We start from the raw sequence: 18,165 nt of genomic DNA, 5'->3' as shown, positions 1-18,165 counted from the left end.
GGAAGGGGAGGAAGGAGAACTGGAAAAGGGAAAAAGAGACAAGAGTTAGTTTAAAAATGCCCCCTAAGAAAAAGGAGGAACAGCGTGGCCCTACTGGTGGTAGTGGTAGGAGATCAGTAACAGGGTTAGAGACGGGGTCCAAACAACAGGGTTTAAATAAATTTCCGGTCCCAAACTCCCCAGGTCCTAGTTTCCTACAGAAAGAAAAAATTATAGATGCAGAGTCCCATGTTATGACGCAGGAGAATGGATCTACGGGTGGAGTGGGAGAGCGGGGACCCTCTGTGGTACTCACAGAGATAGATGTAAAAATGTCTCGAGGATGGAAAATGTAATGGGGAATATAGTGATACAGATCGGGGCAGTGCAAACTGATGTTAGTGTAATACGGGATGAGATGGAGAAAATAAGGCAGCGATTACATGAGATGGAAAAAAGGATTCCCGCTCTGGAGCTCTCTGTTCAGAATCTAGAGAAGGAGGTTGTATCTTTAAAACAGATGAATGGCAAGATGGAACAAAAATTAATAAATCAAGAAGATAGATCGAGAAGAACAAATATAAGATGTGTAGGGATCCCAGAACGGGCAGAAGGGGGCAACTGTATCGAATTTATGGAGAGATGGATAAAGGAGAACTGTAGGGAGGGTACTCTTTCCCCTTTGTTCGCTATCGAAAGAGCACATAGGGTCCCCACAAAAAAGAGGGTTCCAGGGGACTATCCCAGACATATGTTGCTTAAATGCTTACTTGCTAAGGATCGAGATACAATTCTGTCTGATGCTAGAACCTCCGAAAAATACCAGATACATGGTGAAAAGATAAGACTCTTCCCAGACTACTCAGCTGACACCAATGCACGTAGAAAAAAGTTCATACCTGTTAAAAAGAGACTAAGGGAGGCAGGTTTGAAATATAGTCTACTTTTTCTGGCAAAATTAAGGGTGGAATACAAAGGAAGGATTGATGGGATGGGCCTTTGAGGGGGAGGTGTGAGGGGGGATAAGGAGCCATTATGCTAAGTAATGGAACCGCCCCGACTGCTGACAAGCAGGGAGGGGGGCTATTCAGGGTGGGAGGGGGAGGTATTTTGGAGAAGAGGGAGAGGGGACGCGTTTATTTATTTATTTTTTCCCTTCCCTCTCTGCTAGATGGTTAGGATTCTTTCATTGAAAGTGAGAGGTTTACGAGAAAGAGTAAAGGGATATGCTATCCTTGAGTGGATGAAGAGGTTCTTGCCAGCCATCGTTTGCCTCCAAGAGACACACCTAGATAAAGAATCTTTAAGGTGGTTGGAGAAGAGATGGATAGTGGAAGGGTACCATTCGGTATACACTACTTATTCAAGAGGGGTCTCAATTCTGATACATGATAAGATTAAATTTGAGTGTGTTGCATACGAGGCCGACGACTGTGGTAGGTTCCTCTTCTTACAAAGCAATATAGAAGGGGTTAAAATAGTAATCGCAAATATATATATTCCACCACCAAATAAGCCAGATGTCTTGTATGAATTGCACAGATTCATGCTGTATAGATAAGAATGTATAATGATTGCGATAGGAGACTATAATGCTGTAATGGACCCACTCAGGGATAGAATGTCTAGCAGAGGGAGAAGAATACAAAATGTAGATTTGTTTAAACTGGCCTTGGAATTTAACTGGATTGATGTTTGGCGCTATCAGAACCCGGAAGAAACCATGTATTCGGTTATTCTAAAACACACCAAACCATAGATATGATCTTGGGAAATAAAAATCTAATGTCCCAAAACAGGATTAAGATAAAGTATTTGCCTATGGCTTTATCCGATCATAGTGCTGTGGTAATGGAACTGGATTTGAATAGAAAGAATAACTTGCAAATGTTTAAGTTTAACGCTCATTGGTTATCATTGATTTCAGATAAAGAGAGTATAATGGAGGAATACATTTTTTTTTCCAGGAGAATAATAATTCCGCTAGCAGATTGATAGTTTGGGATACCGCCAAGGCATACTTGAGAGGATTGTTGTTTAAAGAGGTGAATTACTGGAAGAAAAGTACTAAGGAAAGAGGCAATGCATTGGAAAAAAAAACTAGAAGAAGCAAGAATAGCATGTATAACGAACCCCACTGAATACAATAGGAAGGAATGGGAGAAGGAACAGGAAAAGTTAAAAAAATATATCAGTTAGATAGAAGTAGGAAAGAATTGCTCTTCCAAGGGCTTCGGTTAGCCTCAGAGGGAAAAAAAGGTTGGTAAAATTTTAGCAAGTATTGTAAAAAATCAAAGAGGAAATCCTGCATAGGGGCGATTAGAGATAATATGGACGAAATAATTAGTTCACCTGAAGGAGTTAAAAAAGTTTTTGTGGACTATTTCCAGGAACTGTATAAAGTCTAGGGTACAATATTCAAAAATAGATTAGGACTTATATTTAGACCAGATTGCCTTGAGAGAGATATCTCAGGCCCAAAAGGAATATTTGGAAAAATAAATATCGATTTTAGAAATTAACGATGTTTTGGGTAAGGTGAATCCTGCAAAAACACCAGGGTGTGATGGCCTCCCCTTTGAAATATATAAGACTTTTGCCCAGGTGTTAATACCAGAATTAAAAATAACATTGGGTGAGGCTCAAAAAATAGGGGACTTACCAGATTCCATCAAAGAGGCAATTATTACATTAATTCCAAAAAAGGGTAAAGAACAATTAGACCCCGGGTCATATAGACCAATATTTTGGCAAAAGTCTTGGCAGGTAGGCTCTCTAAGCTGATCAAAGGTATAATCCATGAAGATCAGACAGGTTTTATACCCGGTAGAACAATATATTCAAATATAAGAAGGTTGCACCTTAATATTGAGGCTAAAAGAACAGAAATTGGTGAGAAAGCCATACTTTCACTGGATGCCCAAAAGGCATTTGATTGTATAGCGTGGGACTATTTATGGGCAGTTTTGAAAAGGGTTGGCATGGGGAGGGATTTATAAAATGGATCCAGCTTATATATTCCAACCCGAGGGCTAGAGTGATGGTGGATGGGAGCTTGTCCCTGCCTCTTGCCCTGTATCGGGGCACTAGACAGGGATGCCCTCTCTCCCCATTACTATTTGCTATAGCGATTGAGCAACTGGCAAGTATAATAAGAAATTATAGGGAGTTCAAAGGTTTTCAATATGTGGAAGGAGACAAAAAAATTTTAATGTATGCTGATTATATTTTTTTATTTATGCACAATATCGGGGATCCGTTTAATAGAGTAATAGATATAATAGATACGTTTTTTTTTTCTGGTTTAAATATTAACTGGTGAAATCCCATATGATGTTATTAGGAGATGGGCAATCACAGAGGGACACAAGGGTGCATGTGCTTGAGAAACACGAGAGTTTTAAATATTTAGGTATACAAATCTCCGGAAATATAGAAGAATATGAAAAGTTAAATGTACTTCCCCGTAATAAACGAATTTAGAACTATAATACATATTTGGAAAAGATTACCTGTTGTCAATTCAGGGTCAGGTAAACCTAATAAAAATTATCTTTGTTCCAAAAATACTCTATGTCCTACAAAATGCCCCATTGAGGGTGCCGAAGAAGATTTTTAGGTTATTAGATAGTATAATGATGGGATTTTATTTGGAAAGGTGCTATCCCTAGGATAAAGAAAAGAAGTGCTTCAGTTCCCTGTAAGAGAGGGTGGATTAGCTGTTCCTAACAGTTTTTTATATTATTTAATAAGACAATATAGTCAGATAAAAGGTAGTCTGAACGGTTTAGTGGGAAGACAGGAATTAAATAAACCAGGTTGGAGAGGGGAATGGAATCACTTAGAGGTATTGGAATCAGGTATACTAGGGAAAAATATTATAGGAAATAAAACACTGAATTCACTGGAGTACATATGGGTGGAAGTCCAAAAAATATTAGAGATTAAAGTTTTTTTGCAGTATACACCTATTTGGAAAAATTTTATTTAAAGGAATTGCAAACGATTAGGACTTACATCGACTGGGAAAAAAAGGGGATGAAATATTTAGGTCAAGTATTTGAGGAAGATAAACTGAAGGACTTCAATACACTGGCTAGGGAGTTTGGGATCCCCCAAAAGGATATCTATAAATATTTCCAGCTTAGGAATGCTTTGACGACAGCGGTGCATGTAGATAAATATAGAAAGGAACAATCAGATAGAATATATAAATTCACCAATGGAGGAGAAAAAAGAGGAATAACTGCAAAAAGATATGGGATCTTGATGGAGGGAAAAAAAACGGATTACAATTCTTGCTAGAGGAAAATAGGAAAAAGAACTTCAGTCTTTTACGAAGAGAAATGGAAAGATGCTCTTAGAAGTTATGCTATGGTGTCAGATAGGGGTTCACATAAGATATCACAGTTCTTTATAGTACATAGATTACACCGATCTCTTGGATATTAAAGAATATGGATGTGAGAACTTCAGATAAGTGCCCAAAATGTAGGGGAGAAAATGCAGATCTTATACATTGTTTCTGGAGATGCCCCAGACTTTTTAGATATTGGAAAGAGATAGCAGAGATTGTTCTAGTATTTTTGGATGTTCAAGTTTTTGAAGATCCAGTAGTTTGTATACTGGGGGCAACTGAACATCTGAAGTTAAATAAAGAAGTACGATTGGTTTTGGGTAAAGTACTATTTCAAGCTAGACTCCTTATACTTAGGAAATGGATAAAGGGTAAAGGAAGATCCCCCCACAGTGGGACAGTGGCGAGAAGCAGGTCTCAGTCTGATTAAAGTTGAACGGGTGACTGAGAGTTGTACAAAAAAATCTGAAAAAGTTGACGAAATATGGAAAAAATTGTTATATTAGACCTGGATGGTTTTTTTTTTTTGTAAGGGGTGGCGGGTGGGTATTTGGGTTAAAAAAAATAGGAAAATAAAAATTAAAAAAGTTATTATAATATTTATTAAGTTGTAATATGGCTTGTATATTGTAGTATTGTTGTGATTTGTGTATATGTTTTCATAAAATTGAAATAAAAAAATAAAAAATAAAAAATAACATCACTCCCCTCCCTTCAGCCACTCCAACATACAGTCCCATGTAAATAACACTATTTCCCTTTCTCCGCCATAGAGTCCCATGTAAATAACATCACACCATCTCTCCAGACCCCTCCAACATACAGTCCCATGTAAATAACACTATTTCCCTCTCTCCGCCATAAAGTCCAATGTAAATAACATCAGCTCCTCCCCAGCCACCTCCGACATGCAATCTCATGTTAACATCACCCCCTTAACATTCAGTCCCATGTAAATAACATCATTCCCCCCCACCAGCCACCTTCAACATACAGTCCCATGTAAATAACAGGATTGGCACCTGCACCTGTTTTGCTGTGTGTGGAAATTCCTCTGCCAGCGCCCGCCACAGCAGAATGCAGCATCTCTCGCAGCAAGGCTTGGAAATGCTGCATTTTGCCAGCCCTCTGTGATGCTGGTAACATGTCCGCCATTTTGTGTTTGTATTGGGGATCTAAGTGCGTTGCCACCCAGTACTGGTCCTTGCCCTTTATGCTTTTTATACGGGAGTCCCTCTGCAGACATTGGAGCATGAAGGCCCCCATTTGCACTAAATTGGAAGTGGTGGAGCGCCCGGGATCCTGCTCATCGCCCAGGAGAATGTCGTTCTCAGTCTCCTCCCCCCAGCCATGGACAACACCAGGGATCCCCGAAAAGTTTAAAGCCTGCTCTTCTTGCTCCTCCTCCTCCTCCCCCAGCCACCATCCTCCTCTGACTCCTCTTCAGACTCCTGTTGACTTGTCACAGATGGAGTAGCCCCCCTGGGAATTCATTCAGCATTGCGACTTCCTCATCTTCCTGCTTCTGTTCCTCGACGGCTTGATGAATGACACGACGCAATGCACGCTCCAGAAAGAAGGCATAAGATACGATGTCACTGATGGCGCCCTAGCTGCGACAGCGAGTTTGGTGATCTTATCAAACGGCCGCAGAAGTCTGCATGCGTCGTGCATGAGCAGCCACTGGCGCGGTGAAAAGAAACCAAGCTCCCCAGAACCTGTTCTGCTGCAGAGTTCGTACAGGTAGTCATTAACGGCACGTTGCTGCTGGAGCATCCTTTCAAGTATATACAAGGTGGAGTTCCAGCGCGTCGGGCTGTCACAAACCAGATGTCTGACGGGCAAGTGATGTCGACACTGAACGTCAGCAAGGCGAGCCATGGCCGTGTAAGATCTGTGAAAATGGGCAGAGATTTTCCTGGACTGCCGCAAGACATCCTGAACCCCGGGGTATTTGGCAACGAATCGCTGCATGACTAAGTTCAGGACGTGTGCTATGCACTGCACGTGTGTAATTTTGCCCTGTTTCAGTTCGCTCAGCAGATTGCCACCGTTGTCGCACACCACTTTACCAACTGTCAAATTGAGCGTTCTTAGCTACTGATCGGCCTGTGACTTCAGAGCTGAAAGCAGTGCAGGACTGGTGTGGTTTTTGGCTTCCAGGCACAACAGCCGCAGCACAGCATGGCAACGTCTCCCCTGCCATGTCGGATAGGTTCTGGGGAGCTTGGGGGGCGCAGCAGAAGAGGTGGTAGCAGTGGAAAAGGTGGAGTCAGCCGAGAAGGAAGATGGAGTAGTAGGAGGAGAAGAAGAAGCAGGCCTGCATGCAATCCGTGGCGGTAACACCAAATCCACATGGAAATGGATGGGAAAATAATTCCTCTGACTTGTGTGGAGGGGCTATGGTGGTGGTGGTGGATTTGGGGGTGCACACAGCTAAGAGTGAGGAGGGTGCAGATACAGAGGATGAGGAGGGTGCAGAAGCGGAAGGGTGAGTAAGCCAATCAACCAAATCTGGTGAGTCCTTTGAAGAAATCGCACACGCCTTCTCCAACTTACCACTTAGGCTCCAGCCTGGTGCACCTGCCCGAACTTTACCCCCCCTGCGGAAGTCCTTAGAGAAGAGCAGTATTTGTGGAAGCAGGTATATTGCAGTCCTCAATCAATATTTGGTGGAAGCAGGTATATCTAACCCCTAAATCAGTCTTTTGTGGAAGCAGGTATAAAACATTCCTCGATCAGTTTTTTTGGAGGGCAACTGGTAGATCAATTGATGCAATTAGTTCCAATAGCGTTTGTCCCTCTATATAGCTGCAGTATCGCAGCAGAACCGCACACAACTGCTGCACAGTTCAAATGCACTATATAGAAAGTATATTATAGGTATATCACACCCCTGCCTCAAATTTTTTTTTTGGGGGGGGGCAACTGGTATATCACACCCGTTGCAATTAGTTGTTTCAATAGCGTTTGTCCCTCTATCTAGCTGCGGTATCGCAGCAGAACCGCTCACAACTGCTGCACAGTTTAAATACACTGTATAGGAAGTATATTATAGGTATATCACACCCTTGCCTCAATCATTTTTTTGGGGGGGGGGCAACTGGTATATCACACCCTTTGCAATTTGTTGTTCCGATACCGTTTGAGCCTCTATATAGCTGCGGTATCACAGCAGAACCGCACACAGTACAAACGCACTATAATATACTTTCTATGTTAGAAAGTACACTGTCCAAAAAAAAAATCGCCAACTGGATTTAACTAAGCAAATAGTTATTAGCCTTCTATTGGATAAGTACTGCATGGGATGTTATCTTTCAGCTGGCAACAAGTTATTTAACCACAACTGGTGCAATGAGTTGCTTCTCATTTCTTAAACAACCATGTCGAAAGACACATCTCGTGGTCGTGGAAAAGGTGTTAGTCTGTTTGAGAAGGGTCAAATCATTTGCATGCATCAAGCAGAGAAAACATCTAAAGAGATTGCAGAAACTACTAAAATTGGGTTAAGAACTGTCCAACGCATTATTAAAAACTGGAAGGATAGTGGGGACCCATCGCATTCGAGGAAAAAATGTGTCGGGAAAAAAATCCTGAATGATCGTGATCGGCGATCACTTAAATGTTTGGTGAAATCAAAGTAAAGATAAACAACAGTAGAACTCAGGGCTATGTTTAATAGTGAAAGTAAGAGCATTTCCACATGCACAATGCGAAGGGAACTCAAGGGGTTGGGACTGAACAGCTGTGTAGCCGTAAGAAAACCACTAATCAGTGAGGCAAACCAGAAAAAAAAAGGCTTCAATTTGCTAGGGAGCATAAAGATTGGACTCTGGAGCAATTGAAGAAGATCATATGGTCTGCTGAGTCAAGATTTAACCTATTCCAGAGTGATAGGCACATCAGGGTAAGAAGAGAGGCAGATGAAGTGATGCACCCATCATGCCTAGTGCCTACTGTACAAGCCTGTGGGGGCAGTGCTATGATCTAGGGTTGCTGCAGTTGGTCAGGTCTAGGTTCAGCAACAGTATGTGCTCCAAGAATGAGGTCAGCGACTACCTGAACATACTGAATGACCAGGTTATTCCATCAATGGATTTTTTCTTCCCTGATGGCACGGCATATTCCAAGATGACAATGCCAGTATTCATCGGGCTCAAATAGTGAAAGAGTGGTTCAGGGAGCAGGAGACATCATTTTCACACATGGATTGGCCACCACAGAGTCCAGACCTTAACCCCATTGAGAATCTTTGGGATGTGCTGGAGAAGGCTTTGTGCAGCGGTCAGACTCTACCATCATCAATACAAGATCTTGGTGAAAAAATAATGCAACACTGGATGGAAATAAATCTTGTGACATTGCAGAAGCTTATCGAAACAATGCCACAGCGAATGCGTGTCGCAATCAAAGCTAAAGGCAGTCCAACGAGTGTGTGACCTTTTTTTTTTTTGGTGCCGACTTTTTTTTTTTGGAGGCATCCATCGGAGGGCGCTGCACTGTACAGCACAAGGGTCTCAGCATTCGGCCTAGGTGTATGTAAATGTATTGTGTGTTCCCAGCATTTGTGGTCGTGCTCATTGCCACGTTTAAGTAAAATAATGTTTTGGCAAAAGCGAGTGTTGGGGTTGCTTTCTTCGTTTGTGACTTTGCTGTATCCTGGGGAGCCCACTCCGGTACACGGCTTACAGTTATATGTGCATGGCTACAGAACTACTTGTATACCAAGGGCTGTTATAGTACACATCATAGAACATGTCATTGGACAATCAGACAATAATATGTCATTTAAAATATTAATTCTTCTTTCTCCTAGTTGTCGAAAACATATGGTGACTTCTTTACTGTGTATGAAGGGAGCCAGCCGGTTATTGTGCTATGTAGTTATGATGCCATCAAAGAGACTTTTATTGACAAACCAGATGAGTTCAGTGGACGAGGTTATTTTCCTTCGTTCTTTGACTTTACCAAAGGAGATGGTGAGTATTGCATCGGGTAGGCCTGTTCCCGCTGTGTTAGATATTGGCTTTCTTTCATCTCAGTAGATGATTATTTTGCCACTTCCTTTCTTATCGAGGTTCCAGGAGAAAATTGGGATAGTGATGGTCCTAGTCAATATATAGTAACATAGTTTATAAGGCTGAAAAAAGACAGTTGTCCATCCAGTTCAGCCTGTTTTTCTGCAAGTAGATCCAGAGGAAGGCAAAAAGAAAACTGTAGGTAGAAGCCAATTTTCCTCATTTAAGGGGAAAAAACTCCTTCCTGACTCCAATCAGACAATCAGAAAAACTCCCTAGATCAACAACCCATCTCTAGTAGCTATAACCTGTAATATTATTGGCAATACTGTGCTATTAAAAAATTAACTACAAGATGTCCTTCTGTAGCAGTCAGCACAGACAGATAAAGCTCCTTCATATGGATAGGGAACACACTGACCGTTTACTGCTGCGGAGAGGGGAAGATGATATTTGAAGAGTTGTCTTCATGGTAATAGCAGGTAGAATTAGGATAAAAGTATGGCAGTGATAGGCCTAGATACAGATGCTCACAGAAGTGCATTTCACTAATTAGTGTGATATGTGAGTCACTACTTAAGTAGTGACTTAAGTAGTAGTCAAGTGAGACTGTTTGCTTTGCTAAAAGTCCAAACAAGGAGGACGTTAAGGAGACAAGACAGGAAATAGAAGATATGGAGTGACTTAAAATAATTATCCATAAAACCATCCAGGAATTTTCTGTTACAGAAAAGAATCTGATGGTAGTGTAATTTTTTTCTATTGCATTGCACAGATTTTGCATTCAGTAGTGGGGAAAAATGGAAGGCGCTGAGACGTTTTTCCGTGCTAACACTGAATAATTTTGGAGTTGGAAAACGCAGCTTCGAGGAGAGGATACATGAGGAGGCCGGGTTTCTGTGTGATGTGCTGAGGAAAACAAATGGTAAAGTTTATTCATTTTTTTTTAATGATTATTATTAGAATGTTTTTCCTATAATTTTTACTTTTAATCCTCTAGATTGGTCATGAGTATCTGATTGGTGGGAGTCTGATACTCAGGACCCCCGCTGATCAGCTGTTTGAGAAGGCAGCATTGCTTGCAGTAGCATCATGGCCTTCTCCAGATTTTCCTAGGCCACGTGATGTCATGTTCATTGGTCACGTGGCCTAGGTGTAGCTCAGCCTCATAGAAGTGAAAGGGGCTGAGCGCGAGCAGAGAAGACCCCGGTGCTTCTGCAAGAGCCTCTGCCTGCTGAAACAGACTATCGTTGTTCTATACAGTGGTCAAATTACACTTTCATACAGCTGCTTCAATAATCATACTATACTAAGCCACTATCACCACACAACAAAAAATATATTGTTGTGCCTTACAAGTAAGTACCGCCACACAGTGGTAAAACAGTACCAACATACAGTGAGCAAAGAAATGTTTTATACATAATGTACTATAATAGCAATGTAAGGTCTATGTATTACAGCTATATGAGGCACCCGATTCAGCAGAAGCAGCTGATATACACTATGCCGTCGCATAACATTGACTGATTTTTTGACCACCATAAACTCCACACTATAAATCTTATGTTTGAGGATCAGCTATTATCAAGAAAAGGCCTTGTTACTCCACACAACTATTTGGAAAGCCCCGCCAACACATTGCTCTTGTGTATATTGAGTTTTACCTATTGATTGCCTTTTTTTTAAATTATTTTAGGAGCTTCAATAAATCCCAATTATCATATACTACGTTCTATGTCCAATGTGATTTGCTCCGTGGTGTTTGGTAGCCGGTTTGATTATCAAAATGAGCATTTCCAAAATCTGGTGAAATGTGTTCAAGACAACTTTGCTCTCATGAGCACACGCTCGGGACTAGTAAGTAACATTTTAGATTTCAGGAAATCTCAAATACTTGACATTTTAGATTTAGTTCTCATGCACTTAGCATAGACTTGGGCACCAGGCCTATGGTTTTGCCGTATGGTGCTTCTATAACAAAGTTTCCTTGGTTCTTTACTTTCTTGTTTCATTACTACATTGCAATAGAAGACTGAATTTACATGTACAAAACAGTAAAGGAAAAGGAACAATTTTGGGTCAAAATTTACATAACATTCAAAGTCTGCAAACAACTAAGTCTTAATGGGTATAACACTTATGACCACCTTACAATTTGATGTTCTCCTCTTTCTGTTTATCATTGTCCCCAATTGTGTACCCCACTTTTTTGTCCCAGTATATCATTCCCTATTTTCTTGGGAAGCGCCAGCGCTGCCCCATTGTTGCTGCTGTCTCCAAGCCCTGCCAGCATCACTGGTCACTGGGAAACAGTGGTTCATGGATGCCAGTTTGAAGATACCTGGCATCAGCCATAGTCCATGCACGGCTCAACACTGATGATGGTTTTTCTGTGCAAGAATGGACCAGTAGGAGGACATATTATGTGAAGGCACTGGCATACATACAGGGGTCGCAGGGGTTGCAGTTGCGACCGGGCCCGGCTTTCCAGGGGACGCCCCCTAGGCCGCTAGCAGGGGCCTCACTGTACTCACATGTAATAGAGAACTCTGATGGGGCCCGGCATGAAGTACAGTGGCAATTTGGTCCCCATAAGAGCGCTCTATGCCTCCATTACATGTATAATATGGGGGGGGGGGGGAGAAGAGGGAGGGAGCGCACACTAACTCACACACACCCGGCCAGGCATGAAGCAGGGAAACCTCTCTGCTACCTGCTTCACTGATCTTCAGAGCTCAGGAGCTCCCCCTGCTGGCCCTACATCGCGCTGCTGGCTGTGGGAGGAGAGCTGAAAGCCTGGGAACCTGCCTTCAGCACTGCCAGCAGAGTGATGAGTGTGGGAGCCTGTCATCAGGGAAGAAGGTAAGTACGTGGTTTTTTTTTCTAACGCTGCAAAGGGGGGGGGGGGGGGGTGTTTGATGGGCACAATTAGAGTGAGGGGGCACAAAAGTGGGCATCTCTACTGTGAGGGGGGCACATATGAAGTCATAACTATGAGGGGGCACATATGAAGGCATAACTACTGTGAGGGGGCACATAATTTGGCATAACCACTGTGAGGGGCACATATGTGGGCATATCTAATGTGAGGGGCACATATCTGGCATAACCACTCTGAGGGGCACATATCTGGGCATATCTACTTTGAGGGGGCACATAACTGGGCATACATACTGTGAAGGGGCACATAATTTGGCATTACTACTGTGAGGGGCACATAATTTGCCATTACTACTGTGAAGGGGGCACATAATCTGACATTACTACTGTGAGGGGACACATAATCTGGGCATAATTACTGTAAGGGGACACATAATCTGGCATTACTACTGTGAGGGGGCACATATCTGGGCATTACTACTGTGAGGGGGCACATATTTGGCATTACTACTGTGAGGGGACACATAATCTGGCATTACTACTGTGAGGGAGGCACATATCTGGGCATAACTACTGTAAGAGGACACATATTTGGCATAACTACTGTGAGGGGGCACATATCTGGGCATAACTACTGTGACAATGTGGGCATTAGTACTGTGTGGTAGCACTTAGGGGAAATGTCCTAGATTACCCTGCTATACATTGGCATGGCTCAGTCTTACAGGCCAGCACAGCGGCCCCTGCTGGTGATTTCACAGGGGCAGTCAGCCCTTCCTTATGTGATTATTCTTTTTTTCTCATCACAGGGACCTTGTTCTGGATCCAGCGGACATCACGCCGAGGCCAGTGACACCCTGGATGTGGTAGGACCAGATTTTATTAGGACTGGGTGAGTGTAGCCATGCATTGGGCTTAGGGCTCTTTAACACGAGCGGATCCTGTGCGGGTAATCCACTGCGTGAAAGAGAGCCAAGCCCCGTTCCGGACAGCAGAGACACGGAGCATTAACATGATTGATAATGCTCCGTGCCTCTCTGTGACCTTTTTACTACAAAACCACAGTGAGATAAAGTTGTCACCGCAATTTTTTAGTAAAAAGATCAGAGTCAATCATGTTACTGCTCCGTGTCTCTGCTGTCCAGAATGGGGCTTGGCACTCATTCACGCAGCGGATTAGCCGCACAGAAAGAGCCCTTAGTAACAAAATCTGCCGCTTCTTTGTAAAAATGGGGGGGGGGGGGGGGCAATCCAAAGTTTGCACTGTGGCCCATAACACTATAGTTGCGCCACTGGTAGGAGAGGTAGTGGAGGGGGGGGTGGAGGCAGGTTGTGGAGGGGGGGTGACGGGGAGGGGGCCCCATGGATCAGTTTCGCACCGGGGCCCCATGGATTGTGTGTACGCCACTGTGTGAAGGGATAATTAAGAGCATTTGCTCTAGAAAACTGGTGTACATTGCAACATAAATCCACTCCAGCTCCTGGGGAAAGTCAATTTCAGTTCTGAAGCATGGGTTGCCTGACATAAGTCTCAAGCCAGCAGAATGTCAGTACACAAAGCAGGTCTTAATAAATCTTCCCATAAGACTCTTAACTGATCAGTGTGGGCAGAAAAAAAGATCTGTCAAGAGGTGGACTGAGTGGTGAACAGAGTGACTAGCTGTCCTGGAACCAACTAAAAGGCCTTTTCTCCTAAGCATATGGTGTAAGTAGACTGGTGGGCCAAAGGGGGCACAGTATGATTCCTCCTCCTCCAAAACGAAGTGAAGTTTACCAGAGTTTACAAGGGGTTCTCAAGGACTACAAAAAGATGGCTGCTTTCTCCCCAACACATCACCCACACCTGTTCAAGGGTTGTGCCTGGGATTGCCACTTTAACACTATGGAAATGTCAGGAATCCTGTATTGTGAGCTACTGTTCTCCGCTACTGCAGTTAATATTGATGACCCCTGCTTCTTCACATGTATGTACATAGTATTGTGAGACACGTCATAGTTTATTTATACTTTTTTGGTTATTGTTCTTATTTTAGCTTTATAACATATTCCCGAATGTCATGAAATACTTACCTGGACCTCACCATAAAATCATGGAAAACTTTAAATTCATCACAGACTATATCAACAAGAGGATGGAGGAAAACATGAAGACTTTGGACAGTAATAACCCAAGGGATTTTATAGACTGTTTCTTGATCAAAATGGAGAAGGTACAAACAAAGTCAAATGACTGATAGATTTTCTCAAGCACTGCTATCTATCATTGCATCTTTTTCTCCACATCTTTTCTTTAAACACAGGAAGGGAAGAATAAAGAAGCATTCTTCAATCCCAATACATTGGTGATGTGCTCTATGGTCTTGTTCTTTGGTGGGACAGAATCAGTCAGCCTTACTCTGAGATATGTATTGTTAAACCTCATGAAACACCCTGAAATAGCAGGTATGTAGACTGCTTAATGTTCAACATCTGAGAACCTTAAAAAAACATATATAAAAAAATGTTTTTTTATTTCTTTATTTTTCCCCCAGAGAAGCTTTACAGGGAGATAGACAATGTAATTGGCCAACGTCTGCCAAATTTTGAGGACAGACTTAATATGCCTTACACAGAAGCTTTCATAAATGAGGTCCAGAGATATGGCGATGTAGTACCCTTGAGTCTTCCCCATGAATTGACCGTGGATGCTGAGATTCGCAATTATAAATTGAAAAAGGTAAACATTTACTTTGGGCTAAGGAAAAATGACAATGCAAAAAGTTTACTGATCAATTTATTTTCAATATATTCTCACCCATAGGGAACAGTTTTCACTCCCGTGCTGACGAGTGTACACTTTGACAAAGCAAAGTTCAATAATGCTGAGAATTTTGACCCCAAAAACTTTTTGGATGAAAATGGTAAAGTTCTAAAGAAAGATTCCCTTATGCCATTTTCCGCAGGTGAGTATGAAATTGAACCAGATGCAAAATTGGGTGGATTATACGATTATTGAGGACCTGCCCACTCTGCTGAACTTTTTTAGTGAACACTTGAATTCCCCTGTAAATTATAAATTTTGAAGTACTTTGTTGTGCCTTCCTCTGTAATTTTGCTTGTCAATATTAAGTGTCTCACACAGACATTCTCAGCACAGATTGGACAAGTGTTATTGTGTCAGAATACATGGCGCATTAACCAAGGGAAATGTTCTCTATGATTTTCCCTTTCTTCTTTGCAGTCCTCATAGGGACTACTTAATACTGCATTCTTTCAGTACCTTCTACTTCAACATGCTTTTTAATCCACCTTTTAGTTCTCCCCTTGGAGTCATTGGTTTATACCACACTTTGGTCTCCTGACTTGGTGAAGCCACACATTTATGAGTTATTATACTTTAGTGTAACTAAGCAATTTGATACAGTCCTAGCTAAACGGATAGAGGATCTACCCAGGCTGAGTGATAGGGACTGGGAGTAAGTTGTGGATTCCTCTCTACCCATTGTTTTAGACGCTCGTCCTAATAAACCCCTAAACCGGCCTCTTCATAACTTTGGTGTATCCACCCCCAGTTCTAAATGTAAGACAGTTTCCAAGCTGTCTTGCATTAAGACCTTTTTCTACGCCTGAAACAGGCATATTTCAGCTTAATTCATGACCCCCCCCCCCAAGTTTCTCTCCATCGATGTGCACACAGTTCCCTTTTTTTTGAAAGTTGTTAAAAGGAAAAACTAAAATTTTGCATGGACATAAGTATTCACACTCTTTGCTATGACAGTTGAAATTTTGCTCTTGGGGACCTCCTATTTCTCTTGATCATCTTTAAGATGTTTTTACACCTTTATAGGAGTCACCTGTGCTAAATTCAGATGATTGGACGTAATTTGAAAAGACACAGACCTGTCTGTATAAGGTCTCACAGCTGACAATGCATATCAGAGCAAAAATCAAGCCATGAGGAGGAAAGAACTGCCCATAGAGCTCAGACACAGGATTGTGTGGAGACACAGATCTGGAGAAGAGTACCCAAAAAATTATTCTGCACTGAAAGTTCCCAAAAGCACAATGACCTCTAGTGATGGACGAACATCGGCCAGGACGATTCGCGAATGCAATCGAGTGAACGCGATCAAATGTTCGCGAACCGCAAGTTCTCGGCGGGCCCAATTCATTTTAATGGCAGGCGAACCTGGAAAACCTTCAGGTCATATTTGCAGCCACCAAATACTTACTAGAAGTGCACAAATAGTCCCACAACATGGACAGTGACATACTAGAGGGAGATCAATGACAAAAATTCTCACAAAAAATATTTATTTTAATCAGGGGCTATTTTATGCGTCTTAAAGGGGAATTCTCAAAAATGCCCTGCTGGAGCCTAGAATTTTTTTATTTTAGGCCACAGGAGTACGGGCCCTAAAAATGAAGCATTCACCTGACATAAAAGAAATTATGATTATGTGGCTCGAGGTACCTTATGCAGTCAATAGATAAAAATTTTACTGTAGCCCACTGGAGTACAGGCCCCAAACATTAGGCATTCACCGTACAGAAAAGATCAAGTGATTATGTGGCTGGAGGTATATTAGACGGTCATTGGATAACAATTTTGCTGCAGGCCAGTGGAGTACAGGCCCCAAACATTAGGCATTCACCGTAAAGAAAAGAACAAGTGATTATGTGGCTGGATTTACATTAGGCAGATTAGACGGTCATTGGATACCAATTTTACTGCAGGCCAGTGGAGTACAGGCCCCAAACATTATGCATTCACCATACAGAAAAGATCAAGTGATTATGTGGATGGAAATATATTAGTTGGCCCTTGGATAACAATTTTACTGTAGGCCAGTACAAATACATGTAAAATACATATGTTTAAAAGAACTAAAAATATAAAATTGGATTAAAAACATGGCTAACAAAATCACCCTCTTGAATTTCTCAGAGGCCCCAAAAATTAGGCATTCACCGTACAAAAAAGATCAAGTGATTATGTGGCTGGATGTATATTAAATGGTCATTGCATATAAATTTTACTGCAAGCCAGTGGAATACAGGCCTCAAACATTAGGCAATCACCATACAGAAAAGAACAAGTGATTATTTGGCTAGAGTTACATTAGGCGGTCACCGTATAACAATTTTACTGTTGGCCAGTTAGATTACAGGTCCCAAAAATTATGCATTCACCGTACAGAAAAGATCAAGTGATTATGTGGCTGGAGGTATATTAGACGGTCATTGGATAACAATTTTACTGCAGGCCATTGGAATACAGGCCCCAAACATTAGGCATTCACTGCATAAAAAGGTTCATCAGTGGACAGTAAAAGTTATGTACCTGACCTGCCCGTGTTTGCTAGACCACGTGTCTGTGGTCAGATTTATCTTGGCACCGACACTGTGTGCCAGAGATACACTCACTTGCCGCTGAACATTGCCATATAGCTCCGGATGCCCTTCTGGGAGAAATATTTCCTTCCGGGTACCTTCCATTGCGGTGTGCCAATGGCCAAAAATTTTCTAAAGGCCTCCAAGTCCGCCAGTTTATATGGCAGTAGTTGGCGGGCTAGCAGTTCCGCCAAGCCAGCGGTCAGCCGTTGTGCAAGAGGGTTATCCTGGTCATCATCTTTTTACGCTCGAACATTTGAGCCACGGAAGCTTGTCTTTTGCCAGATGAACGCGATGACGGCACAGTGGAAGGTGGAGTGTAGGACAAATGGGAGGAGAGAGGAGAAGGAGAAGAGGCAGGACGTGGAGCGCCGGAAGTGTGGCTTTGTGGGTTCTGACAGTGTTGCTCCCACTGAGCTTGGTGATAGGAGGCCAGGTGCCTAGTTAAGTGTTGGGCTTACTGCGACTTATGCGTTGACAGCACAAGCTGCAGATGGCAACACTATTGTCAGCAGCTGACACGGTAAAAAAAAAACACACTGCGGAGCCATG

The 18,165-nt window shown here is 42.3% G+C and overlaps 1 protein-coding gene across 1 annotated transcript in view; it reads left to right on the top strand.

The window, feature by feature from the left end:
* The window catches only part of LOC122946238 (cytochrome P450 2F2-like), a 99,195-nt gene that overhangs the window by 60,321 nt on the left and 20,709 nt on the right, over window positions 1-18,165 (top strand). Inside the window, exons 3-9 of the mRNA XM_044305701.1 lie at window positions 9,156-9,318; window positions 10,133-10,282; window positions 11,057-11,217; window positions 14,274-14,450; window positions 14,541-14,682; window positions 14,772-14,956; window positions 15,041-15,182. Of these exons, the coding sequence (XP_044161636.1) occupies window positions 9,156-9,318; window positions 10,133-10,282; window positions 11,057-11,217; window positions 14,274-14,450; window positions 14,541-14,682; window positions 14,772-14,956; window positions 15,041-15,182 (1,120 nt within the window). The remainder of the gene's footprint in view (window positions 1-9,155; window positions 9,319-10,132; window positions 10,283-11,056; window positions 11,218-14,273; window positions 14,451-14,540; window positions 14,683-14,771; window positions 14,957-15,040; window positions 15,183-18,165) is intronic.

This window comes from Bufo gargarizans, chromosome 9 (genome assembly GCF_014858855.1).
Source record: "Bufo gargarizans isolate SCDJY-AF-19 chromosome 9, ASM1485885v1, whole genome shotgun sequence".
NCBI classification, from domain to species: domain Eukaryota; kingdom Metazoa; phylum Chordata; class Amphibia; order Anura; family Bufonidae; genus Bufo; species Bufo gargarizans.
Note: the sequence above shows the minus strand (reverse complement) of the source record. Positions and strands in the feature narration are given on the sequence as shown.